Here is a 26,292-nt window from a genome sequence, read left to right on the forward strand (position 1 = left end):
CTGGTAGCACACGAAGTGTACGAAAGAGATTCGACGAGGCCGCCTCCAGGGCGTTTTCCTACATTCCAGTTTCCTTGTCAGACGTTCGGATCGAGCTCCGTTGTCGGATGATGCGCGCCAAGATCGTTCCTTTCTCCGCATCCGACAGTCTTTTCCTTCATCTTCACCTCCGACGTCTCACCCGTCAGCCTATTGTCTTGTTATCACGATGACCGACGGTACAGCCCCGGCCGAGAAACGACGACGAATCGACCGCGTATCTGCCGCATGTGACCTGTGCAAAGCCCGCAAGGTCAAGTGCGATGGAACACATCCCTGTTCGTATTGTCAGAGGAAGAACCGAGCGGACACATGCACGTTCTCGGGGTACGTGGAACAAATCATCCGGCAGTGACGATTACCGGATCACATGCTGATGAAAGGGATGGCAGGCCTAAGCCTCGCCAGACGCAGTCGACTGCGAATACTCCAGCGAATGCCTTGACAAGTTCCGCAGGCGGACTGGATCCGCCGACAGGACGTCAAAGGCAACGAAGCGATCCGACTTCACTTAGACAGCGTCTGCAAGGCGATGAAGAGGTCGGCCAGATAGGTGCCTCGCTGTCGCCTACTGTGAGCCGCGAGGATCATCACGAAGACACTGATGTGCCTTTGGAAGCTCGCCTTCTTCGCGACGCGCAAGGCAAAGTCATCTTCATTGGGGACTGTGCGCCTCTGTCGTTCCTGCAGACTGTTAGACATCTCCTTGCATCCGAGATCGACTCCGATGAGCTGCCACTGCAAGCCTCTCGAGACTCGATCATCGAGGCTGCACAACCGCCAAGTAGCGGACGAGCACATCACGGAGTATCCGTCGTTGTTCCAGGAGAAGTTGCAACAATTTCGAATGAGTATTTCGTGGCTACTAGTGGACTCGTAGATCTGTTCGACAGAACACAGCTGGTCAAAGACATGGCGAGCTGGGCAAGTGACATTGATCCGCATACGGCAGACACCCAATTTGCAGTCTATCAACTTGTCTCTGCAATTGGGCTGCAAGAAACGGATGAGCCCAGAGCAGAGTCTTACTTTGCCCGCGCAAGAGATGCCCTTCTCGCGAATCTCTGCGGAATCATGAATGTAGCTGCCGTCCAGGGGTTCACATTGATGTCCTTGTACATGCTACGAGCTTTCCAACCGAACGGCGCCTATCTGTACTTCTCACTGGCTGCTCGCACATCATACGCGATCGGCCTGCATCGCACAGAAGTCAACGCTTCTACGGGACCTGCAATGCATACCATGAGAGATCGAATATGGAAGAGCTTGAGGGTGGTTGATATGCTCATCAGCAATATGCTCGGCCGGCCGCCTTCAACATCTGATGTTGACTGCACCGTGAAGTACAGGCTGCCAGACGCGAGCAGTCGCTCACCGCCGAACATACTAGACGCCAGTGTCCAGATGTTCATGATCATCGAGAGAATCGTGGTCGAAGTCTACTCACGAAAGCGGATATCAATTCGGATCGCAAACTTCGTCTCACACCAGCTCAAGGGGTGGGCGTCAAACTGGATCCGCCCTTTCACTGACATTGTGAAAAAGTCTGGTCAAGCGAACGCCTCGAGGGAAAACGTGATTGGAGCCTGCCAAACACTATGCACATACTACTATGGGATCATGCTCCTGACAAGACCGTTCTTGATTTATGAGCTTTACGAATACCTTGGAGCTTCGATGAGAGGACCCAGTACAAGGGCGGAGAATCTAGAGAAGCGCAAGTTCGCAGATGCAGCTCTCGACGCTTCTGTTGCCTTTGTCGATACCCTACAGAGCGTTATTGCGTCTGGCAAGATGCCGCTGAGGATGCCACTCGTTGTGTGAGTGTACCCAAATCAGCGATTCTGCTCGAGATCCGCTCTGGCGCAAGCTAATTTTCGTTCCAGATCCTGGCTGTTCACGACATCTCTCGTGCTTGCCGTAGGTACACTTGGCCGGACTGGATTGTCCTTTGAAGGCACTTGTCGCAGCTCAATCCAATGCTTGGACTACTTCAGCAAAGTTGATCCGCATGCACGACAGTACTCAGTAATCGTGCAATCACTACTCAAGACTGCAACTGAGCATGTGAGGAAGCGGGAGCTTCATCAGAGATCTCAGCGGAAACAAGCCTCGTCACAGCTCTTTGGTCTTTTGCCTCTCGAGTCCGAGGGTGATCAGATCGAGATGAGCACTACAGAACTGGAGACTCTACCTTCTGGCACCAACACGGCACCCGAGCAAGACACTATATTATCAGATGCGCCATCAGACTGGACATTTTATGATGCCGACTTCTTCGCTCTACCTTGGACCAATGAGAACGACCAAGGCCTTCAAGACTTCCTTCAGCCAGGTCGCCAGACACTTGATGGGGCATTGGCCGATATTCCCCTCTTCCCGCTGTATGATCAGAGCACCCGCTCCTTTGGGCCATATTCTGGGCAGGGAAGTTGATTACATGTCGTTCATCTAAATCTAGCTGGTACTCGACATGCACGTGCTGTTTGCCGGCATGCACGAGTCTGTCTCCCTTCTCGGACTGTGTTGAGACTTGAGCCTTAATCTCATGATTCATCACTCAGCTCCAATCGCAACGGCGGCAAATGGCTTTAAAATGTCTGCTTCTTCGCTCAATGTCCGTCTTCTCACGCTGTTCCCCTCGCAACAGCTGCTTCGCTGGTCTCGTCTCTCGAAGTTCTGAGAAATGGTATCAACGTTGTGCCGCCAGTGCCAACAAGCTCTTGGGGTGCATCGGAAGCCTTCTGGGTTGAGGAAGTAGCCAGGTTTTTGCGGCCGGAATCCTCCTCTCGCTTTCCCATCCGGCTGGGCAAGATGATATACCTCGTCACAAGCTGGATGTGCTTGTCTCGGAACCCGCTCAGGCTGGCGACCGCGTCGTTGTACGCTTTTAAGAGTGGAGCGTTGTCTTGGTGGCTGTCGACGTAGCTGCGGATGTTCGCAATCGCCTCGATATCGTCCAAGAATCTTGCATGTGGGCCTGGCATATACCTTCGCATCTCTGCGTGGAAGCCATTGCATCGCTCGTGCTTGACACCAAGAACTGCGTCGAAGCATTGAAGTAATGAGCTCTGACCATTGCTGCCTCCACGGTATTTACGCCAGGATCCCTTTCCATTGCCTTCGTCGTAAAACACTCCGTTTGGCAGACCGGCAGCTTCCATGTTCATACTACCAGCGAGATTTGGTCGAATGTGATGGTAGAAAAATTGAGGCCGGCACCGCTCGTCCATTCTTTCGAGGAGCTTTCCGATGTCGACGATGCTCTCTGTGAAGTACTCGAGGGCATCGATGATTGTCGGGACATCATCGTGCTCCACTGCCTCCATGGCAAGCAACATCCGCTTGATTATGGGACCGGCCCTTGCCTCCATGGCGTTTGATATTATGAAGAACCAGGACTCGTCCTCGGTGCCGGTCTGTGTGTGCAGGGCCACGAGATCGTCCGGTTGGCAGATGGCAGCCTGGTCGTGGAGTGCCCGGTAATTCCAAAGGTTCAATGCTGCGTATGTCGCTACGGGATGGACTTCGAGATGGTCTGCGGTCGCGAGAAACGATACAGAGATTGAGGGGGGCAATCGCTATCGACTGTCAGCAAATGGCTTGGGCAACGGCTGTGGTTTCACCAACCTCTGATGGCTCTGGACCTTGCCAGATATATGCTTGTGCCGTGACCGCAAGCATGGAATACGCTCTTTGCCATTCTCGTTCGCTCTCTAGATGCGAAGTATCGAGGACGGGCAGCTCGTCCACTCGTTGTCGCCATTGGCCGGCTTTGAGAAGTTGTGGTAGCTCTTCTATCAGCTCCTCCCATGACTGGTAGTACGCGTGCGGTAATTTGGTCAACGGCTGCTCTGCTGGCAAGAAGCCATTTTCTGAGATTCCATACGAGGGGAGCGCTGCAGGAGAAGGGAGCAAGTTGATTTTGAGAGGGCTCATTGTGAATGACGTGAGAATGTGTGTGCGATGGAACGACGATGAGGGTTCGAACTTTGTTGGATTGATACTTTTGCCATTGTCCGGCTTCTGTGCGGTTATATGTCGTAGTCTTACAGGATCCACTCGACTGTTCTTTGGGATTGTCGATTAACGAGCATGGCGACTCCTAAGCATGGGTTCTGTCGGAAGGGCTTTGCCGAGGCTTCCGTCGACGGAAGCTGACGTTCTCCACAAAGGGGCCACTTCCGACGGATCACCTTTGTCGGGGCCTGACTCGCTCTTCGTCAACCAATGAGCACTTCGTACCTACAAATAACATGCATCCGCCACTATTGAAGTTCCGACGGCCACGTTGAAGAAGGTTCGGAAGTGCATGAAGTAGAACTGAACCTTTTCCACTTGAAAAGCGGAAAGACCTGACATATATTGCAGGATCTCACGCCACAGCTCCTTCTTCACCCAAACTCCCACCATAAATCCCAAATCACATCACAATGGACCCCAAGCAAGCCATCAACCAGCTTCGGAACGGGGAGAAAGTCGCCTGGCCGGAGAACGCAGAGTCCCTCGACTTCGCCCAACATCTCGACAACAACACAACCTCCTTCCGCGACCAATTCGTAATCCCCACCAAAGCCCAACTCAAACGCACCAGCATCGTCGACACAGCCGACACCAGAGCACCCGCGACCTCCCAATTCGACAGCAGCATCTACTTCTGCGGCAACTCGCTGGGCCTGCAGCCCAAAGCCGTAGCAGAGTATCTCGGCGCGTACCTCCAAACATGGGGCTCCATCACCGTGGGCGGACACTTCACTCAGCTCGAGGACTCGCCCCTCGTGCCGTACCAGGACATGGCGGCGGACTGTGCGAGGAAAACGGCCGGGATCGTCGAGGCGAGTCCCGAGGAGATTGTGGTTATGAATACGTTGACGGTGAATTTGCATTTGATGATGGCGGCTTTTTATCGGCCTGAAGGGAGGAGGAAGAGGATTATGTTGGAGTGGAGGCCGTTTCCTAGTGATTATGTGAGTTTTGAAGAGGCTATGAGTGGGTGGCGAAGGGTCTGGGCTGGGCTAATGATTTTTGGCAGTATGCGATCGAGTCGCAGATCGAGTGGCATGGTTTGGACCCGGAGGAGGCTATGCTGAAGGTTGAGCCTGATGATGGCTATCTCATTACGACTGAGAAGATTCTCTCGTTGATCGATCAGCATGCCGGTGAGTTGGCTTTGATCCTGTTGCCTGGAATCCAGTACTACAGTGGTCAACTCCTGGACATTCCGACCATCACCAAGCATGCTCATGCGAAGGGCCTCATCATCGGATGGGATCTTGCACATGCAGCCGGCAACGTCGAGTTGAAGCTGCACGACTGGGACGTCGATTTCGCGTGCTGGTGTACGTACAAGTACATGAACTCCGGAGCCGGATCTATCGCTGGTGCTTTCGTTCACGAGAAGCACGGCGATGCCAGGAAGAACAAGGCTTTGAAGGGCTGGTATGGCCACGACAAGTCAAGTCGATTCCTCATGGACAACAGTAAGTGTCGCATCCACTTCAACACAAAAAATCAACCACTAACCCCTCCCCAGAATTCCGCCCAACCCCCGGCGCCCAAGGCTTCCAACTCTCCAACCCCTCCGTCATCGACCTAACCTGCCACTCCGCCTCCCTCTCCGTCTTCAACCAAACGACCATGGCCGACCTGCGCTCCAAATCCCTCCTCCTAACAGCCTACGCCGAGCACCTGCTCAACAAAATCGCCGAGCGGACATTCGACGGCAGCTACCCTTTCGAGATCATCACGCCCAAGGATCCCTTACGGCGTGGTGCGCAGCTGAGTGTTCTCCTCAGGGAGGAGCTGATGGAGGAGGTCAGTAAGGCGCTGGAGGCGGCGGGGATTATTTGCGATAAGCGGAAACCGGGGTGTATAAGGGTTGCTCCTGCGCCCCTTTACAATACTTTTAGTGATGTGTGCAGGTTTATGGAGACTTTTGAGGGGGCGGTGAGGCCGAAGAAGGTGGCGGAGCAGGCGTCGGCGCAGGGTGGTGAGGTGGAGGCGAGGCTGTAGGTTGGGACGCTGTTGGGGTTTATTCAATCCTCTACGTTCTTTGAGGGGACCGTAGATAGTGGCCGGGGCCCGCAGGCTTCTTTGCAAGCTATGGCTTGATCAGGCCATGCATATTGGCGCTTTGCGTCTTGTGCAGAAGCTCGAGAACGCAGAAAACAGACGAAATTGATGGAGAAGCAATGAGGAATGGGGATGTGAAGACGAAAGATCAGGGCGCAGAGCCTCCCACAGGACATATGTACCAGACACAGCACGCTAAAAGACGAACCCGTAGAGGCAAAAAAGAAAAGCATCCAACGACGAAGTCAAACGCGCCATAGCCTTGCCTGTGCCACAACCCATCACCACAATCCTGCTTTCCCCTAACATCCCACGTAGAAAACCAGGCGAAGTTGACATCTATAGCACCTGCTCTTTATATTTGGCTCAGCTGCTGGTGGCTAATGAGGTTCTGCAAGACAATGGGTTGCTACAGGGAGGCTGAAGATATTGGCTGTGGGACGTCAGGCTTTTGCAGACAACGACGGTAAGCAACGCCGTAGTACTTGCTCTTGAAGCTGGTTTACCGTAGTCTAATACTAGTCGTTGAGCATAAAAGTCCAACAATTGAAAAGAACATTAAGTTTATGCCGTGAACTTGAGGCTGCCGGTGAAGGCCATCCCTATCAAGGTAGGACCAACCAAGCCATCGTTAGAAACAGATGAAAGTCTCAATTTTGTTGTCCTCAATGTCGGCGGCGTCGTTCGGTGAGAAGTGTGATGGTATGAAAGGAAAAGGAGAAGCAAGAGCAGGTGAAGTCGGTGCTTTGCTGCATCTCTGAGTACGTTGGCAGTACACTTCATACCAGACTAGTCTCCCGGCTCAACCACGTCAACGACACTTCGTCAGCATTAACATCAACGTCGACGGCGTTCTTCCATCTCTGGCGGATCAGTCTCGGAAGTCTCGATTACTGCAAGGCCCTGCTATTTGTTACCCAATCTTCGAATTTTCTATCCTCCAGATGTACGTCGTCTTACGCACAAGCGCACCAATTGCCGGTTCCTGAAGGAAGATGCAAGTCGCACGCCAGATCACATCATCCGCTAAGACGGTTCAGATATGCTTGCCATTGCAAAGAGGAGCCGCGCCTGCACCAGGAGAGCCAATGACGGATTGGCGGTGCTTGTTTGCTCTTTGCTATTTACCACTCTCAGGCTTCTGCTCGTCGCCAAAGGTGGGTTTGCCTGGCTTGGCATCAAACTCTTGGAGGCGATGATCCGAGACGGGCGAACGACGTCCACCGTTTCATGGTAGACATGCGTTATTCTGCCAAAAACCCACGTGGTTGGCGGCGGAGTCCTATCCGCCTTCTCGAAAACTTTCTTATCAACTTCCCCTCATCTCGTGCATCTTTATAGATCTTTCGTTCATCTTCTCTTTCGTTAGATCTCCAAGCCATGGCCACCACCGAAGCGTTCGGAAAGAACCTGGACGAGAAGGATCCAAGCATCAGGAATGTCTCGCCCGACTCTCCTCAACTATTAGCGTCACCTGCGTCGTCCGACGCCGATGAAACCTACAACGTGTACAAGCAACATGCTGGGGAGGATATTGATCCCGACGAGGCGAAGAAGGTCCTGAGGAAGATCGACCTCCGCATCATACCATGCTTATTCTTACTTTACCTGCTGCAATACCTGGATAAGAACGGTATCAACTATGCCAGTGCCTATGGCTTGGAGGAAGGAACCCACCTGCACGGACAGGACTACTCTTGGCTGAGCAGTAAGTCGGTTATGATCCATACTCTACGAGCCACAGCTAACACCACGCGATCAGGTATCTTCTACTTCGGTTACATGGCAGGACAGGTATTGAAATTAAATTTGCAAGAGTTAACTATTTGGGAAAGCTAACAATGACCAGTTCCCAGCATCGTACCTCATGCAGAAGCTCCCAATTGGCAAATTCCTCGCCTGTACCACCTTAGCTTGGGGCGTCATCCTCATCACAACCCCAGCATGCGTCAACTTCGCCGGCATTGGAGCAAATCGATTCTTGCTTGGATTCGTCGAAGCCGCAGTCAATCCAGGTTTCGTCCTGGTGATGAGCATGTGGTACACCGTTCGCGAACAACCAGTCCGACTCGAATCGTACTACTGCACCAACGGTATCGCGACCATGTTTGGCGGCTTGATTGGATATGCCGTTGGCCACATCAACTCTGGCTTGCCTCGCTGGATGTACGTCTTTATCATCTTCGGAGCCCTCAGTCTTGCTGGAGGCGTCTACGCACTCATCACCCTTCCCGACATGCCCTCGAAAGCAAAGTTCTTGACCGAGCGAGAGCGTTTCATCGCGGTTGAAAGAGTTGCGAAGAACAGACAAGGCGTCAAGAACAGCAACTTCTCGAAACACCAGGCTATGCAGACCGTCACTGACCCCAAAACGTGGATCTTGTTCATCATGGCGGTCGGGGCACAGGTACCGAACAGTGCACTCACGAGCTTTACCTCCATCATCATCAAATCCTTCGGATTCGGCACATTGGGCACACAATACCTCCAGATTCCAGGCGGAGCTGTCCAATTCTTGTCTCTGCTCGGCGGAGGCATCATCTGTTCCAAGTTCCCCAACATCCGCTGCATTGCCATGATCGTGGCCAACTGTATCTGCATCATTGGTTCAGGACTGCTTGTCGGCCTTCCAGCCAGCAACAAGTGGGGTCGCCTGGTCGCCATCTGGCTGTGCTATTTCCAGGGTCTTGGATTCTCGATGAGTTTGACAATGATCAGCTCGAACGTCGCCGGATACACCAAAAAGCAATTGACTGGAGCCATCCTATTCACCGGATACTGTGTTGGTAACATTATTGGACCACAGACCTTCAAGAGCAGTGAGGCGCCAGGGTACCATTCTGCCTACATTGCGTGAGTATCAGTCCTGCATAAACTTGTTTGCAATTTACTGACTATGAGAAACAGTATGCTCGTCGGTTACGCCGTTAAATTGGCGATGGTCTGCCTCCTATACTTCTACATGTGGTCGGCCAACAAGAAGAGAGACCGAGAGGCAGCAGCACAAGGCGCGCTGAGCGATGACGAAGAGAAAGCCGCTATCGAGCGCGGGATGCACGACATGACCGAGATCGATAACAAGGGCTTCAGATATGTACTATAGGCATTTTGAAAGATCAGAATACAAATAGATCATTGATGTTTTGGAACGCGAGTCTCATGGACAATTCGTACCCGATATCCCGAGAGAGCGAGACGTTCGGCCTTGACTTTCGATGATGTCGTCTGCATTGAGGCTTTGCGCTAGGCTGAGATGGGCAGTTGTGTGGGTCTGTGGTCTCGGTTCTGGCCATTGATCTTGTGGCTGTCGCTTGTGACAGATAGTATTGTGAGGCGATGTCGAGTATTCAAGTATAGGTGTCACTGTGGTCAATGACAAGAGTTAACCGGTATGAGCAAAGCCCGGCCTTCTGTGAGATATAAAGTAGATGATCGATCTTGCTGTTCCTTCAAGTCGTTGCCAAACCCAGCCAGTGACTTGAATCCCCAAAGACACACGGTCCTCTAAGCAATTCAGTAACGAGAACTACTTACATCTAACGAACACCATGGACCCAACCAAAAGAACAGTCCTCATAACAGGCTGCTCCTCAGGCGGCATCGGCGCCGCCCTAGCGATCGAATACCACCAACGAGGCTACCACGTCTTCGCCACCACACGCAACACGAAGAAAATCCCAACTTCCCTAACCTCTCTACCGAGTGTCACGGCCCTGGCTCTGGACGTCACATCCCCTCAATCGATCGAGGCTGCCGTGAAGGAAGTTTCCGAAATAACGGGAGGCCGACTGGATGTCCTGGTTAATAACAGCGGCGCGGCGTTGACGGCGCCGGCTCTGGATACGGATGTCGAGCAGGCGAGGGGCGTTTTCGAGGTTAACGTGCTGGGTGTTTTGGCTGTGACGAAGGCGTTCACCCCCCTCCTAGTGCGTGCAAAGGATGCCTGTATCGTGAACAACAGCTCGATCAATGGGGAGACGAATCTGCCGTTCAGCGGTAAGCACCAGCACACACTGTCTGTATCCTGCAGTACTCCAATACTGACAACTTCGCGAAGCCATCTACGGCGCCTCCAAAGCAGCCACAACCGCCCTCTCCGAAACGCTGCGGCTCGAAGTCGCGCCGCTGGGGATTCGAGTCGTCACGGTCATAACGGGCATCATCGAGACGAATCTCCACGATAACGAGCCTGAACACCCCTTGCCGTCGGGGTCGTATTACAAGCCCGTGGAAAGCTGGTTACAAGATCGCATCAGCGGAAAGAATCGTCCTCCTGGGATGCCCGTCGAGGAGTTTGCGAAGCAGCTTGTGAGGAAGTGTGAGGGCGGTGCGAAGGGGAAGGTCTATGTTGGGCCTTTGACGCCGTTGTTCGTGTATTTGAAGTGGTGGATGCCGAGCTTTGTTTGGGTGAGTTGGAGGATCTCTCGAGAGTGAGGGAAGGTTTTGCTGACTTACGTTTCTAGGACTACTTCATGTTGCAGAGCGGGCCGAAGAATTTTGGCGAGGTGGCGTTGGCTGTGAAGAGGAAGCAGCAGTAGGGAGTGTTGGACACATGATTGGCATCGCAGCCTCTTGAACATTTGTGGGCAGACATTTCTGGTAGCGGAGTTCGTAGATGGCGTTGTTGGGCGCTGTGCTGCATACAGAGAATTGCCTGCAACTTCATCGCGATTCTCACGGTCCTTCATACCGGCGGTACGCCTACGGTCGGTGTTGTCCGTAACAGCCCACGATGATCTCTGTATATCTAGCTCTTGTCATACAATCATGCTCATGCTTCGTGAAGTATGCACACTGCCCTCCTGCGCCTCGCTCAAAACTTCGCAAAATGCCCTTTCGTATCCAGCCCATGCAATTCAGATATCCAAACCCTCCTATACCCTTACAGTCCCAAGCTTCTCCTCACATCCGCCTTGACTCTCGCCTCATACTGCGGCCTCTGCTCCCTCCACATGCGCGCCGCATCCACATTCGCCGGGCTCTCATCATTCGGCTCCGCAATCATGCTCATGACAGATATCAAAATCTTCTCAACGCTCTGGATCGGACTCCACCGTTCCGAGGCAGATTCGTAGTGGTTCGGGTCGTCGCCGGGTGGGTGCAGGATCGATATGCAGACTACGCCGTTAGGGTATACTATCACGTCGTTAGCCGCTGTTCCAGGCAGGCTTGCATTGCGGTGTCTTGGTCGCTCACCATTCGGATGCCACATATCACATGTGAACTTCATCGTCGGCGGCATAAGCGGGTAATCGCGCGGGAATTTGAGCTCTGCGGGAAACACGCCGCCTTCGAAAGGTGTGCCTTCGGGCCCTTGGATCAGAGCCTCCCATAGGAAGAGGTCATCCTCGTTCACGGGTCCCGCGGTGATGCCATCCGGAGGGTCGACGGAGAGCGCTTTGTACTCTTGGAAGAGGCGTTTTGCGGCGACGGAATTCATTCTGGAGGAAGAGCTGTCGAATCTTGCGAGGTTATGAGAAGCTGATGTCTTGTGTTGTTGGATGGAAGATGTAGACTGGAGTCGAAAGCGAGGTACTCACTTCCCCAGACAAGCTTCAAGCGCACTTTCCATTCTGGGTAAAGCACTAGTGAGCAAGCACGTGAGCAGTCACTGGTAATCGGCGACTCTGATCGGCGTCTCCGGCTTCTTTGCTCGGGGAAGAAACAGTAGTGACTTGTGAGAGAGAATTGTAGGAGAAGAGGATAGTCTCCAAGATCTTGGGTCTTATATATACAAAATCTTACACCCTTGTGTTGGTAAGGAGCCCGATCATACTACCTTTCGGCCTCTCCAATGCCATGATGCCACGCGACATCGAAAGGTAGTGACAATGCTTGACCTGGGTGAGACAGCGGTCTCTATCATACTCTCTACCCGCATGATGCGTATGCATGAGACTGGTGCTAGCAGCGCCATAGGCTATGCTGGCCAGGACGAGGGCTGACTACCCTGTCTCGCAGGTGATTGCGGGCAGCGACTTCGAGGATTCGTGTGAGAACCCGAGTACGAGTCAACAAAGCTCTTACGTTTTCAGCTCCGGGTAAACCGCCTTATCAGGCATCTTCCTGGATAGGCCTTGTGTGTGTTCGCATTTCGAACGGATGCGCGATCGTCGTGGCCCGAGGACCTTGCTTTCGAGAGACTCGATACCCACAAGGGGCAGGACACATTCCTCAGCCCCTCAGTCTCTGCTGCGGTTCGCTATCCATCTCCTGATCACGAACTCCCGAACCTTGTAACCACGAAGAAGACCTCCAATGTCCTCGTCCCGCTGCTCCACAGGAGGTGGAACATCGACATATACGAGTACCAAAGTCTTCAGCACTTGACTCTGTACTCTGTTCACACAGTGCAACCACCACCAGTCTTTCTGGTCTGGCTCCTTGATCCGCCGTCGCTCTGATCCTTCCGCAGTGCTCCAGTAAGGATGCGTGTACGATGGCACGATCATCACCGCAAACTCAGCATGTGAGAAAACGGGTCCTCGGAAGTAGAGAAGGTAGTCCACGGAAAATTTGACGCCAGGTCTCACGACCCATCCAAGAGAGCGAAAGTGATGATAGACAACGTACTTCAAGAGAAACGTGTCGTCAGGTTGGAATGATGAGGACACTTCGCGTTGTGGAAAGTGGCCGTGCGCGATGAACGCACGTAAGAGCTGGGGCATATCCTGTGCAGAAGGGTTGCCTTCCCGTTCCCATCGAATGTCCAGCACGCCAAGACCGTAAGAGAGGAAGAACGCTTCCTCCATCGTTAGTTGCAGGTGCTCCTGGTTCTCGATTGCATTTATCTCGAGCTCTTCGTCCTCGTCGCTTATGGAAGCGCTGTCGGGTCTATCAAGTTCTTGGATGTTGATCGCCGTGGGCTGATTTGTTTGTGCCTCCACCAGCACAGGAGTAGTAGTCGTCGTATCCAGTGCCGTTGTTTCGACCTCTGGAGGATCCAGTTTACCCTCTTCAACCAGACGCTGTCGCTCGATTTTTTCCGCCTCTGCTCTCGCCCGCTCCAGTTTGAAGAGTCTTCTCCGCTCACGCCGAGCATTCGTAGCTTCCTCAGCAGTGCCGCCCCCATGCTTCAGCCTCACTCTAGCTTTCTCACGTTCTAGCCAGCTAGGCTCACTTCTACTAAGAGTACCTTTGCCGAAGAATCCCATCTCCCACAAAGCGCGCACATGCTGTGGATCCGTGACATGGATTGACCTCGTTTCTTGAGAGTAGCATCCAATGTAGCGAACAGCCGGATGAGAAGCGGGCGGCCCAATCAGTTGAGAGATGTAGGTATATGCCAGACGGAGCAAGGATATCGGATTCGTTGGGTGGAAAGCTGGCAGTGGGTGTGTCGTGAGAGGTAGCGGATATTTGTGTATCTCGCCGTAGTTGGGACCTTTCTTCTTGGGTCGTCGTTTTGGCGCTCCAGCATGATTTGGTTTCACTGGAGTTCCGTTCGCGCTGTTGGTGGCTGAATCGACTTTGACATTTTCGGGGATGTGCCCATTCGTTGACGCTACCTCAGCCATCACTATATCGGCTGTGGATTCCAGAATGGTAGTCCGAGAAGTTTTTATCTCGTCGTTAAGGGACCGCCGTCATAAAGTCCTCGAGGCAAGATTGTCGACCATGCACGTGAAGAAATGTCCAGGAATCTTGTGCTTTTGAAAATTTCAATTTCTCGAAGTCACCAATCTTCGGTGATCGCTGGAGTTGGTGGTTCCAGAGTGAGAAGAGTTTCCGCAATCTGATCGAATTCGAAAGTGTGTGTGATTCACGACGAGAAGTCGAGAAGGTAGGCGAAGGCGAAGTGAAGATCGTGAGTCGTAGCTGCGATTTAAACATAGACTCAAGGTGCGGGCCGTAGCGACCGCTAGCAAGAGCCACGGATGTCACCATCAACGTCTTCGGCATCTCGCCTCCATCGCCTTCGATTACCCAAGTATCAGCATCATGACGACGGCTAGGTGGTCGCTTCGACTGCCAAGAGCAGTATCTCTAGTTACCGCCGTAGAAAGGAGAGCACCGCAGCGAATCGTTCGAATTGACCAGAGACGATGGCTTCCTCGAAGTCGACCTTGGGCGAGCATACCGAAGAAAGGCGGACAAGAGAACGAAGGACATCAGAATCTCATCAACGAGGGTGAACGACAACGGCATGAAGTGCAAGAACAGCAGCCCGGACGAAATAGCCAGCTTGCCACGACTCTCGCCGAGTCCGATTCCTCAGACCTCGTCACAGAAGTGCGAATCCCCGACGATCCAAATGGCGTTCTGCCTCCCGGTCATCCAGCGCTATCGATACTGGGAAATAGTAGCTTGGTGATACAACGTCAGATCGAGATGATGAACATCATCGCCGGGTTTGAGCAAGCAAACAAATACATCATGATGGATGGACAAGGCAATACACTGGGATACATTGCAGAGCAAGATCATGGTATAGGCAGGGCAATGGTGCGACAGTTCGCCAAAACGCATCGAAGTTTCACAACTCATATCTTTGATCGAAATGAGAGGGAGGTTCTCCGGATACATCGGCCGTTCGCATACATCAACAGCAGGATTAGGATATATGACCCAATACCAGCTGATGGGTATGGTGAAGGCGAGACGTCTACGGCATTGCAAGGGACATCGACAAGTTCAGTCGTGAATCAAGGAGCCGTTGCACAGATATCGCCGTTGAAGCTGGATGAGATGCGAATCATTGGCGAAGCGCAGCAGCAGTGGGCACCCTTAAGACGGAAATACAATCTCTTTAGTTACCGAGCAATCGAACCAGCGAGGGACAACACACTGAAGATAGAGTCTGGAGAGCAGCCATCGTCAGACACCACAGCCTTGACTGAGGCGAAAGCCCCTGATGCGGCGATCGAAGCTGGCATGGTCCAGTTTGCGCATGTCAATGAGCCCTTCTTGTCGTGGGACTTCACTCTTCGTGGTGAGGAAGGCCAGACTATTGGAAGTGTGAACCGCAATTTTGGAGGGTTCGCCAGAGAAATCTTTACCGACACAGGTGTCTACGCCTTGCGAATGGACAGCGCAGCGCAGAGCTCTGCTTTGGAGACAGCAGCCGGACAGGAGGTTGCTCGATATGAGAGAGATGCCACGGCGATGACGCTCGACCAACGTGCCGTCATGTTAGCAACCGCAGTGTCCATCGACTTCGACTACTTCTCTCGCCACTCACATGTCGGCGGCGGCGGCTTTATGCCCATCTTCTGGCCAATGGGAGGTGGCGCCGCAGAAGGGGGAGCTGCTGGAGCCGGCGCTGGTGCAGCTGGAGGCGCGGTCGGTGCAGCCGAAGGTGCCGGCGCGATGGAGGGTGCCGCCGGCGCTGCAGGGGCTGCAACTCGAGGAATTGGAGGCGCTGCTGGTGTCGGAGAGGGCGCAATCGCCGGAGCTGGCACAATGGCTGGGTACGAGGCCATGCAACGTGGAGTCTACGGTCCACGAGGCGGCGATGATGCAAGCCCTACCAACACTGAGCCGTTTGCTGGCGCAGGTGGACAATCGCCTGAGCAGAGCGAGAACCAACCTGGATCTGACGACGTATGGGGGGAGAGCTCAGATCCATGGGGACGAGGAGGACCTGGTGACGGACCGCCGCCTAGTGCCGGCGGCGAAGGAGGAGAAGGAGGCGGCGGTTGGATGGATAGTATTAGCGACTTTTTCGGCGAGTGAGCGCATTCAGACTTGTCCATTTGGTCATTCATGCACGGTATGGCGTTGAATGGAAACGGCAGCATTACAGGCAGAGACGAGCACCACGATCTAGACTCAATGTAACAATATACTTAAAAAAAATGTACCAGCAAGCCTTTGCATTTGTTACGAGCTTTTGACTTCCTGCGGCCCTCGCTATGAACGCCTGGTCCATGTGACAAACCCTTTTCCGCTTGAACGATCATTTCCGTACTCACACTCGCCGTCATGTAACGAAGCCTTGAGTGACAGACCGCGGCCCTTCGCATGGTCCTAGTCGGCTCCCTCTCGTAGTTTTTGTGAGCTGCGACCGGATATCTCTACTTGCTCCAGTTCTTCGCTTCCATGCCATCCGGTGGCACTGTCTCAACCTTGCCCTTGCTCACCTCCTCCCAGTTGGTCGAAAGCGCCGTGCCGTTAGACTCAGTGTACGACTTCATCATAGCGCGCTGAGTCTCTGGCGTAGCACCCTTGAACAACTTTCTGAAGAACTTGTTTGAGTCGTCGCCACCGTCATCGTCATCGTCGTCATCCAGCTCGTTCTTGTCGCCGTCGTCTGACACGCGGAGGTCTTTGGAGATCTTGTCCCAGTCTTTTGGACCAGACTTGGAGGACGTTGGGTAGGCTGGACCTTTTTCTTTGTTGTCGTGGAAGACGGCTTTCTTGACTGCTTCCTGCTCGGCGCCCACGACGGAGTCTGCCTTTGGTTTGACTGGTTCGCTGCTCTCCAGAGCCGACCACTTCTGACCTGGGGTCGCTTTGATGAGGATGATTTCGACTTTGCTGGGAAGCACTCGAGTGATGCACTTCTCGGGTACGACTGCTGCGAAGAGTGGTTCGAGGTGCAGGTCGAACGATGATCCGGTTTGCAAAGGAAATGAGATGCTCATGGAACGCTCCGTGATCTCAAAATGAGCCTCATCCTTAGGTACACCCTTAGCTAGAAGGGTGAAGTAGATGTTCTCGGTGTTCTGGTACCATTCGTGGCGGATCTTGTCTGCTGGCGTTTGCTGTGGGGCTGGAGCGATGATTGGCTTCGATGGAGGTTGGGTCGGGGTAGATGTAGTAGCAGTCGAGGCGGAGGCGATGGTCGAAAGCTTTGGTGGAGAGGGCGTCTCAGTCACAGTGCATGCACGTCGCTTGTCGTCCTCGGGCAAGTTCTTGAGATCCATCGCGGTCTTGCTGATCCACATGTCCGCCTGCTTGTGATCGGACTTGGCTTCCTTGACTCGCTTTAAAATGAACTCGGCATCTCCCAGTCTTCCAAGCTTGTACAAAGCGATGCCTCGACGGAATTGACCCTCGATGATGGCTTCTTTCTTGCCACGAGCCTCCCCGTTCAGAACTGCCTGCTCTGCGTCTGCCAAAGCTGCTTCAAGATCGCCGTTCCTTTGATATGCAGTGGATCGTTGAATGTAAAAGTCCGGTGAAGTAGGGGACTCCTTGATAGCCGCAGTGTACTCCTTGATGGCGTCTACGTATTTCCCATCATCGAGAGCTTTCTTACCACGAGCGGCCTGAGAGGCCATCTTGGCGTTGATGTGTCAGACGGTGGCTGTGTGATATGTTGTTCCGTCTTCGGGCCGTATAAAGAGAACGATGATGATGTTGAGAGTGGAAGTCGTCGTTTGTTTCAAGGTGGGCGATTTTGTAGAAGCACGAAGAAGACGAGTGATTGCACGGAAGCAGGCAGTGAGGTTGCACCGTGCACGCTAGTCAAAGCTTAATTCTGACCAGTCACAGGCACCCGGAGCCAAGTCCTTTGCTTCCTTGCGAGCTTGTGACTTCACTCTTCACAACACACAATATTCTGCAAAGGCATCTAACGTCAAGATGTCGAGACTGTCAATACGTGCATACCTAGCAGCTGCGAAGCGTCATTTGCAGAAGGTTCTGAAAGAGCAAAGTCATGCTTCGTTCGTGATTGGCAACGAATCTGCAGATCTCGACTCCATCACATGTGCTTTAGTTTACAGCTATATTCTTTCCGAGAAGCTTGAGGCGAAGAAGTCGGGAAAATACGTTATACCAGTCACGAATATTCCAGCATCGGAGCTACGACTACGACCGGAGTTGAAAGCACTTCTCAAGCATGCCGATATCAAGCTTCAAGAGCTCATCACACTTGACGATCTTGAGGAGGAGCCACTACCAAAGGACAAGACGGACTGGACTTTGGTCGATCACAACGCTTTGCAGGGTGAACTTGGCGAGCTGTACCACTCGCGAGTGATCGGTGCCATCGATCATCATGTCGACGAAGGCACAGTCTCCAAGGATGCCGAACCAAGAGTCATCACGAAAGCTGGCAGTTGCAACAGCCTTATGATCAACTACATCCGGGACACGTGGCAAAAGATCTCAGATTCTGCAATGACTGTCGGAGCTGCACATCCCCAAAACAATGAGACTCTGGTCGATGACTTTGCCTACACCTCCACGTGGGACGCACAAGCGGCGAAGCTAGCTTTGGGCTCGGTGTTGATCGACACAGTCAACATGAAGGCGGAGCATAAAGTCACCGAGCACGACAAGAAGGCTGTCAGATTCCTCGAGGCGAAAATCAACATCTCGAAACTGGGCAAAGACTATGACCGTGATACGTTCTTCACGGAGGTCAACGAAGCGAAGAAGGACCTCGACGAGCTGACCGTCGAGGAAATTCTTCGCAAAGATTACAAGCAATGGACCGAAGGTGACCTCACGCTCGGCATCAGCAGTAGTGTCAAGTCTATCGAATACCTTGCAGACAAAGAGAAAGACTTCGAGAGCACGTTGAAGAAGTATGCCAAGTCAAGAGGTCTTCAGCTGTTCGCGATAGGTCCCTCTTACAGCGACTCTGGCAACTTTAAACGTGAGCTGCTGCTCATGGCGTTTAATGGCAAGGCCAAAGAAGCAGCCGAGAAATTTGTGAAGCTGGGAAAGGAGGAGCTGCAGTTGGTCGATGCCAAGCACTCACCTCTGAAGGACGACAAGGAGGTTACGTTCCAGCATTTCTGGGATCAGAAAAACTTAGATGCGAGTCGAAAGCGGATCGCCCCGCTTCTGCGTGAGGCCATGGGGGCGGATAAGGAGAAGCTGTGAGGGTTGGGGAAGAACGAGAAGGTGGCTAATACCAGCACAACTTGAACAGAATTGCTACAAAACTCCCGCCTCGACGTATTCTGTACCCTTCACATCCTCCATGCGTCTTACTCCTTCATCTTCCATGCTCAAGAAGTCTAAGATAATTGTGCTCAATGTGTGCAGCGTCTGTACGATGCCTATAATGGCTTTGGAGAGACCGCCTTGGACTGCTGTGGCGATCTATAACACGAGCGATTCTCCTCAACGCTCGAGTAATTGGGAGATGGGAACCGCCCTCATGGTGTCCACTTTAATGTAGCTCTTGGGGATGCAACTGTATTGTCCTGTGGGTAACTGAACGTGGCGGACGAGGATGGCTGTGATGCTGCCATGCTGGTGTGGTGTCGAGTTATCGATGGATTAGTCGTAAGTAGTAGGTGCTAGGTAATCGTGTGTGAAGATTGAGAGGGCGACGGTGTTTGAGCGACATGATGATGTATAGTGAACGTGAAATCAAATAGGTACGGAAAAGGGACGCCGTTGCTTGCTGGGATTAAGGGAACAGGACCTGTCGCTTAGCGAGAGAGCAGCAAGTCAGTGCTCGACAGACAGCGACGAGTTTGGAAAGAGCGAGCAGCTTTAAGACGTGTGAAAGACCTTCACACTCCAGAAGTCTTCTTTTGCGTGTCTACAGACTTGCTAAATTATCAAAAGGATTTCACAAAATGCATGGAAAGTGAAGGTCACTTAGAAACTAACCGTTTTGAACGGCTTTTACTTCTTTGTAGCGTTCTTTCTCTCTTCAACGGGACTCGAGGTCTTGCTATCAGGCCCAGTGCCATAGAGGAGTCGAGGTTGGCGAGGACATGGAGAGTTGGACATACTCCATTATTGTTGAGATGGCTCGAGCGGCTCACAAATGCTAGCTTCTATGCCTTCAGAGAAGATTAGCATGGCCGTAAGTTCGATCCCGTTCTTCTTCGTCGAGAGCCTGGAGGTCAAGCTTTCGTAGCAGCGATAATCGTTGTCGACAATCTCGAAGCCGCAGGATCGGCATGACAACCAAAAAAGCCATACCTATCATCTAGAACTCATGGAGCGCCCGTCGCAGTACTCGAGCATCGTCTCGTAGTCGATCGTGTTGAGGACTCCTGCTGCGACGACATCTATCTCCATCCTCAGCAATCGAACCAAGCTGCTTGAGTGGAGATCGAATCCGTAGTGGCTCTTAAGGTTGGAGAGGAACGACTGGTTCTTCGCCATGCGCTTTCTCCGGGCATTCTTGAAGATGTCTTCATAGCGACCGGAGATCATGTCGTCCTTCGCCATCGTGGAACTTCAGTCAAGGTGCAGGTGGCATCGATCCCAGTAGCAGCAGTCGGCTCAACAAACTCAAATGGCGATCAGATGCGTGGTCTCTATTGCGATTCAAGAGAGACAATGATAATTCATGGACATTCGACTTCCAGCAGATTTCGCGTTCAGTAGATGCGAGAAGTGAAGTAGCAGGTGAGGAGTCCATCTCGAGCGTGGGTCAGGCAGTGCCTTTGCTGCTGGGACTCCTTCATCGAAGTCCAAGGTCAGCCTTGTCGTTGATGTCTCGACAGCTACTAGCGAGCAATCGATCTTGCTGCCTACGTCCAAGGCATGGTCGCTTGGGTTCTCGAAAAGATGTGTCTGGTTTATGTGGTACCCATTAGGTCGGCTACCGGCGGTGAGAACAGTGCAGAGATCGATTCTGTATGAGACCGCATCGATAGGAGAAAGTATCGCACGGTATTTTCGATCAAATGCTAGATGGTGACGATTTTTACTTGAGGCAAGCGTCGCGCGATAGTACCATGGTGGCTTTAGAATGTGTAATGGAACAAGACAGCAAAAATCGATTCGTCGTGTTGAGAAAACCCTCACAAAAGCCAAAAACATTCTCTGCGCATCAATAGGAATTAATCGTTGTCTTTCAGCAAAATATATGTGTTGGAAGTAGCAGTCGTGGGCGGCTTCAATTTTCATCGAAGTCAGGAAGTCGAACAAAAATTTCAATCGATCGAAAAGCTTTAGAACGACAAAAGAAAAGCCCAAAAAATTTTGAAGCTCACTTTGTTTGCATGTGTCATCCTTAGTGCAGGGGCCATGCTAATCTTCTCTCTGTAAAGAAGTCAATATATTAACGTTTTAGGAGGGGGAGGACGGGGATTGAACGAACGTATTGTTTCAATGTTTGACCATATGCCCGAAGGCGATAGGCTGCAGCAAAAGATAAAATATATAGTCTCAACAAAGCTCACCCGAAAATCTCCGGGACTTCTCCAAGCTTCCTCCGAGCCCGCGGCTCCCTCCCCACAAGCTCGACTTCACCTCACCTGAACAACTCACCTCTATACCTTGTCGATTTCGCTACTGTATCTCTGTGTGCGAACAGCAAATTGAGGAATATGCTCCGACAGTAGGCTCGCACGCTACAAGTGTGTGAGACCATCACTCCCCACCGGAGGGAACCTCTCATCGAACATTCACGTCTCTTTCCTCCTCCCATCACCTTGCTATTTATCCCTGTGCTTCTGCAAGTCTCTACACATGCAAGAAGCCGTTATTTCGCGCCACCGCTGATGCTAAGTCTTTGCACATGTCTCACCTCCTGCGCTTTTGAATTTCCCTAGAAACACATACTAAAGGTGTCTTTGTCGGGCGCCCGCCTTTTCACATGCCCTGTTTCTCCCCTTCTCCATCTTCGGAAACAGCTATTAGAGAGCCTTTATCTGGTGTTCACGACTATGTCTGTTTATACATCTCTGCTTCTGCGCTTCTGCAAATTCTTAGAAACACATGCAAGAAAGAGTCTTTTTCCGGAATTCACGACTACGTCTTTTCGCGTGTCTTTATGTTTCTGCTTACCAGTTCTGTTTCCCCCACCCGTGAATGTTCGTCGGAAATTCACATGCACGGCTGCCACCAGCTTCTGTGACAATTTCCTCCTCTTACCGCAGAACACTTCTTCCCACCTCCGACACTTTTCCACCAAGCACTCTCTAGCGACACCCCCCAACAGACACCTGCGCATCGATACGTCTGCATCAACACCTCCCACCGACACCTCCCAACCAACACCTGCCAGGCATTTCATCTGCCACCTTCTACTCGCGCCGCTACCTCCCGCAATCACCACCAACTGCCTAACACCACTACAGGCGACATGCGGTAGCCAGTTGCGACGATGCAGCAACCTGATATGGCGCCTCAGGCGCCGCAGATGACCCCGCATCCAGAGTACAACAAACGCATTCGACTTCTCGAGACTACGGTCCTCAACGGCATCGAACTTTCCGCAGGCCACGTTGGTCTCATCAAGAATCGCGTTACAGAGGGCGGATGTGACAAGTATCGAGTCGAATGGCGCCATGCACACCACTTTGCGAATAAAGTCCCAATCAGCCCCGCGCTTGTCACAGATATCTACGAGCAGGGATACCAGTGGAAGGGGGGTGAGATGCTGGACTTTGTCCTCCGGATCGACGCTGGCACAGAAGAGGATGCTGCCAAGGCAGAAGAGCTCGGAACCATCATATACCCTGACCCGTTCTCTGCCCGTCAGCAAGTCTGGATGCCTTCGTACGCCACTGGACTTACGTACATTCCAATTCGACGAAACGGAGAGGAAGTCTATCGGATTCTAGGCAACGAAGACTATTTTCCTTTCAGGATGCTCCACGATCAGCAGTCAAGCGAGCACAAACTTGTCAAGGCAGGCACTGAAGGCAAGATCTTTGAGGTCTATGATAGTGGCTGGGTGCGAGTGGCAGTCCCGCAATATTCTCGCCCAATCCATGTTGCGCGCTCGTTCATGGCAATCGGCAAACACAGGATCAGCCCCACGTCCTGGGTACTCAAGCGTGAACACAACATCTTGGCTCCACAGATCACGACAAGTGCCGACGGTGGACTTCTCTATCGTACTGCGTACTCGTTCTTCAAGGCCTTGCAAAGCAACCGGACAAGCCTTCCACAGATCGAGCGGAGCATCTTGGATGTCCTAGGTTACGAAGATGAGGGACCCAGGCGCATGGCCGACCTCATTGTCGATGGGTGCAAAAAGGCAGGAACCCTGGAGGAACTAAACTCGGAAAGCTTCACTCTCGCCAGTATCTGTGAGGCTGGACAGCTCATCGGATCATCGACAGCCAATTCGAGCCAAAAGCTGTTTAAGGCATCAGGCGTCAAAAGCAGCGCAATGATTTACCTCATCGAACATGGCAAATTGCGCAGCGACCCGGCTCGTCAGAACGCGGTTTACACCGGTTCGTCTGGGGATGGGGTTAAGCGCATGGGCTCGCACAATGGAGACTCCCAATTCAAGACGAGCCCGCACTACCTCACTTGGCGCGCGTCAGACAGGCATCGTATGGTGAACATCTGCTGTGCTCCTACAGGTCAAGCACAAGAAGCACGCCGATTCGCTATGGAGACATTCTTCATTGCCGCCCTTGACACTTACGCTCCAAAGCTGGTTAGCGATTTCGCGAAATTTTTGTCCGAAGCTCAGCCAGAAGATAGTAACAAGTTCCCGCAAACAGCTATCCCCCAGGCCGAGGAAAGCGCAGGATCAGGCGAGCAAGAAGCTAAGGCTACTGAGATGCTCGAGCTTCAAGACATTGCCTTGCGAATTATGAGCATCGCAGATGTTGTGTTTACAAAGACTGGATGGCCACGAGGAGCTAGCCGAGACTCCTTTGAATCTTCAGGAGGCTGTAATTTCAGCACTCCGATTGGCTCATCATCAGAAGGCAGGGTAGTTTTCTACAAAACCATCGTGCCTGGCAAGATGGTGCAGTATCGACGCAAAGGTCTTAAGTGCTCTAGTAGAAACGAGGGCAAGGAGCTACTCTGCGGATACTTCTACGAGAACAGAATCACCTTTGTACTAAACACTGGAAAGACGAAGACTGGAAAACGTGCGACACTGAATGGTCCCGAGCCCAAAGACGGCGACATAGTGTACGTCGTTTACGAGATTTGGGATCGCGAGCAAGACGTTCCACCAGCATCCTGGGCACGACTTCCCGCTGACGGCGAGTACGAGTACCACGAAATAGTCCGCCGCTTGCGAGTTTCGATTGAGTGGCAGGACTCCACCACCAACAAATGGCACAAGATTTACATCGTAAGCACTTGCAACAGTCAGCTCACAGTGGACTCGCCGCCCAAGTCGTACGTACAAGGACTTGCTATGATTTGCGCACTTCAACAACGATCCATCACGAATCCGGATCCTTGGGTGATGCAGTTCAGGGCACAACCAGTCGTTCAAGTCGACTGGGATCATCTCAATCAGGTCCTGGCTTTGTCTAGTGAGTTTGGCGACAACTGGCAAACCCCTGCTCGAGTGCCCATGCATAAGAGGGAAGCCCATCTGAGAAGTTTGGGCGCGCAGAAGTTCGGTGGAAAGTGGCGCGAAATTCCTCCAACGAAGACGGCAAAGAAAGGCCACCTGCGTACGACATGCGACAGGTGCTTCGTCGGTCATCAAGCCAAGCATGCAGCTGATGGCAACAAGGATCTGTCTACGCCGAGTTGCGATAGACCAACTTCTTGTGACCGCGTTGATCCAACCAACGAATACTCCAGTTGCACCCATTGCTGGGAAAAGTGCCGAATCCGGTGCGCATGGACGCCAGAGGACCAGATCACAGATGAATATAGGAACGCCGTCCTACACGACATGGAAACTACGTACACAAGACAAGTGGACCTGCTGATGGCCCCGAAAGACGTCGACATGAGCGGGACGAACGCTTCCGTCCGCTGGGCAGTGTAGCCCTACGGCAGGGACGAAATCCAAGTGTACTCGCGAATTCCACGTTGGATAGCACAAGGCTTCGTCGGTATGCAACGACATTTGTCACATCGGTTTCGGTTGAGATAGGGTGTGTAGACAAATGTAAAATTGATGATTGAACTAAAGCCCTCTCAGTTGATACGTGCAGTCTTCGCTTTAAAGAAGGAGTGAAGGCGCAACTAAGGAGCAGAGACAACAGGTCAATGTAAGATCATCACAAGTACGACTCTGCCAATTGAGCTCCCGTCTTCCGTGCTGGTGATTGTGCTATCTCTTGACGCCATCTGTCCGAGCCTCCTGTTCGCCTGTGTGTTACTTCTTGGAATATGGAGTACTGTAAGGTGAGGTCGGCTACCAAGCCTTGCGCTGGGTATAGGTTCCACGCACCTCGCCGGCGGCTGGGTGATCGAATCTGTTGATCTTGAAGCCGCAACTAATTGCTACCAGGAGAATGTGCTCAAGGAGTCGCGTTTGCTATGGCACTGTATCTGCTCCTGCCTTCGAGACTTCCCCTCCCAATTTCAGCGGCATTTCAGCCTCAGATTCTCCATCGTAATCTGTAGTATGTCGGTACTGATGCCGTTGTACATGTGAATGTCCTTTGCGCGACTTGCCGACTTTTTCAAAGGCTGACTGCTTGCTAGTACCAAGTCAGTACGCTTTGTATTGCTTCCATATCAACAAAATATGCTTACGATAATGTCGCTTTCAATCTCCTCACGGAAAGGGACGGTCCGTCTGTCTTTGGCTTTTTGCACTCCTTCTTGGCCTGAGGTCCTTTCTTCACCTTCTTTGAGGGCATGTTCTGGTCCTCTGCAGGTAGAGCATCGTCATCATCTTCCACTGGCTCCTGCTTCTGCCTCTTTTTGGCCGACTGCATACAAATTTAGCACAGCCCTAAATCGCTCGCTGAAATTGTTGTGCATACTCTGCCACGACCAAAGCCACGAGATCCAGCATTGGGATCATATGGGGCCAGCGCCGGCTCAGGACCGTTGTACGGCGGCACCGAATAGAGCGCGAGCGGGCTAGCAGCTAACAGTGGAGCAGCAGTGGTGTCGGCGGGCGGGCATGTCGTGGAGATGGGCGGAGGAAGGGGAGGGGGATAGGTCGGTCTCGGCATACGATCATCGTCATTTACCGGCGGAGGTATACAGTCCCCAGCACAAACGTTAGCAACCCCTGCTAGCCTAACTGCTAACACTATACCATTCTCGGCTGTATTAACAAACTAACGCGTCTTGACACTGTCTCCTTTATATCTTTATATCTTAATAGAATAATAGCTCGAGATACTATATTTATAGCTTTTAAGAAAAATATTATCTAGGCTCTTTATAGATATACTAGCTAGCTACTATAACGTATTATAAATACCCTCGGCTTTAATAAAGGAATAATATTATAAGTTCTAGTATCTTATTAATAAGAAAAGATACGTATATTATAGTATTATAGACGCTCTTCTATAATATCTACTTAAATATAATAATAGCTTATAAATAGAGCTATAGCTAATATATACTTAAAGCGGCTTAGATTTAATTAGATTACTAAGCTTAAAGGTATATTACGAGATATCCGGA

The 26,292-nt window shown here is 52.1% G+C and overlaps 12 protein-coding genes across 12 annotated transcripts; 7 read left to right on the top strand and 5 right to left on the bottom strand.

Annotated features, from left to right (window-relative positions):
* Positions 1-208: 208 nt before the first annotated feature.
* On the top strand, positions 209-2,475 carry M409DRAFT_64089 (uncharacterized protein; the record flags this gene model as incomplete). The annotated part of the gene is made up of 4 exons (XM_033815912.1): positions 209-366; positions 432-1,859; positions 1,926-2,191; positions 2,264-2,475. The coding sequence occupies 4 exons, from the start codon at positions 209-211 to the stop codon at positions 2,473-2,475; spliced, it is 2,064 nt and encodes a 687-aa protein (XP_033672042.1).
* A 191-nt stretch (positions 2,476-2,666) lies between these two features.
* M409DRAFT_64090 (uncharacterized protein) lies at positions 2,667-3,978 on the bottom strand (the record flags this gene model as incomplete). Its single annotated transcript, XM_033815913.1, has 2 exons — positions 2,667-3,620; positions 3,670-3,978. 2 exons carry the CDS (start codon positions 3,976-3,978, stop codon positions 2,667-2,669), a joined length of 1,263 nt encoding a protein of 420 aa, XP_033672043.1.
* A 494-nt stretch (positions 3,979-4,472) lies between these two features.
* M409DRAFT_51364 (uncharacterized protein) lies at positions 4,473-6,051 on the top strand (the record flags this gene model as incomplete). Its single annotated transcript, XM_033811782.1, has 3 exons — positions 4,473-5,006; positions 5,072-5,519; positions 5,573-6,051. The coding sequence occupies 3 exons, from the start codon at positions 4,473-4,475 to the stop codon at positions 6,049-6,051; spliced, it is 1,461 nt and encodes a 486-aa protein (XP_033672044.1).
* A 1,440-nt stretch (positions 6,052-7,491) lies between these two features.
* On the top strand, positions 7,492-9,214 carry M409DRAFT_51365 (uncharacterized protein; the record flags this gene model as incomplete). Its single annotated transcript, XM_033811783.1, has 4 exons — positions 7,492-7,819; positions 7,856-7,905; positions 7,961-8,964; positions 9,019-9,214. The coding sequence occupies 4 exons, from the start codon at positions 7,492-7,494 to the stop codon at positions 9,212-9,214; spliced, it is 1,578 nt and encodes a 525-aa protein (XP_033672045.1).
* A 445-nt stretch (positions 9,215-9,659) lies between these two features.
* M409DRAFT_51366 (uncharacterized protein) lies at positions 9,660-10,649 on the top strand (the record flags this gene model as incomplete). Its single annotated transcript, XM_033811784.1, has 3 exons — positions 9,660-10,107; positions 10,169-10,518; positions 10,575-10,649. 3 exons carry the CDS (start codon positions 9,660-9,662, stop codon positions 10,647-10,649), a joined length of 873 nt encoding a protein of 290 aa, XP_033672046.1.
* Positions 10,650-10,993: 344 nt separating this feature from the next.
* Positions 10,994-11,551, bottom strand: M409DRAFT_64094 (uncharacterized protein; the record flags this gene model as incomplete). The annotated part of the gene is made up of 2 exons (XM_033815914.1): positions 10,994-11,247; positions 11,308-11,551. The coding sequence occupies 2 exons, from the start codon at positions 11,549-11,551 to the stop codon at positions 10,994-10,996; spliced, it is 498 nt and encodes a 165-aa protein (XP_033672047.1).
* Positions 11,552-12,293: 742 nt separating this feature from the next.
* M409DRAFT_19130 (uncharacterized protein) lies at positions 12,294-13,628 on the bottom strand (the record flags this gene model as incomplete). Its single annotated transcript, XM_033804799.1, has 1 exon — positions 12,294-13,628. One exon carries the CDS (start codon positions 13,626-13,628, stop codon positions 12,294-12,296), a length of 1,335 nt encoding a protein of 444 aa, XP_033672048.1.
* A 424-nt stretch (positions 13,629-14,052) lies between these two features.
* On the top strand, positions 14,053-15,786 carry M409DRAFT_64096 (uncharacterized protein; the record flags this gene model as incomplete). Its single annotated transcript, XM_033815915.1, has 1 exon — positions 14,053-15,786. The coding sequence occupies one exon, from the start codon at positions 14,053-14,055 to the stop codon at positions 15,784-15,786; it is 1,734 nt and encodes a 577-aa protein (XP_033672049.1).
* Positions 15,787-16,127: 341 nt separating this feature from the next.
* M409DRAFT_51369 (uncharacterized protein) lies at positions 16,128-17,336 on the bottom strand (the record flags this gene model as incomplete). The annotated part of the gene is made up of 1 exon (XM_033811785.1): positions 16,128-17,336. The coding sequence occupies one exon, from the start codon at positions 17,334-17,336 to the stop codon at positions 16,128-16,130; it is 1,209 nt and encodes a 402-aa protein (XP_033672050.1).
* Positions 17,337-17,640: 304 nt separating this feature from the next.
* M409DRAFT_19133 (uncharacterized protein) lies at positions 17,641-18,891 on the top strand (the record flags this gene model as incomplete). Its single annotated transcript, XM_033804800.1, has 1 exon — positions 17,641-18,891. The coding sequence occupies one exon, from the start codon at positions 17,641-17,643 to the stop codon at positions 18,889-18,891; it is 1,251 nt and encodes a 416-aa protein (XP_033672051.1).
* Positions 18,892-22,087: 3,196 nt separating this feature from the next.
* Positions 22,088-24,685, top strand: M409DRAFT_51371 (uncharacterized protein; the record flags this gene model as incomplete). Its single annotated transcript, XM_033811786.1, has 1 exon — positions 22,088-24,685. The coding sequence occupies one exon, from the start codon at positions 22,088-22,090 to the stop codon at positions 24,683-24,685; it is 2,598 nt and encodes an 865-aa protein (XP_033672052.1).
* A 542-nt stretch (positions 24,686-25,227) lies between these two features.
* Positions 25,228-25,829, bottom strand: M409DRAFT_19135 (uncharacterized protein; the record flags this gene model as incomplete). Its single annotated transcript, XM_033804801.1, has 3 exons — positions 25,228-25,339; positions 25,402-25,580; positions 25,635-25,829. 3 exons carry the CDS (start codon positions 25,827-25,829, stop codon positions 25,228-25,230), a joined length of 486 nt encoding a protein of 161 aa, XP_033672053.1.
* Between the last annotated feature and the right edge of the window lie 463 nt (positions 25,830-26,292).

Source organism: Zasmidium cellare (assembly GCF_010093935.1).
Source record: "Zasmidium cellare ATCC 36951 unplaced genomic scaffold M409scaffold_6, whole genome shotgun sequence".
NCBI classification, from domain to species: Eukaryota; Fungi; Ascomycota; class Dothideomycetes; order Mycosphaerellales; family Mycosphaerellaceae; genus Zasmidium; species Zasmidium cellare.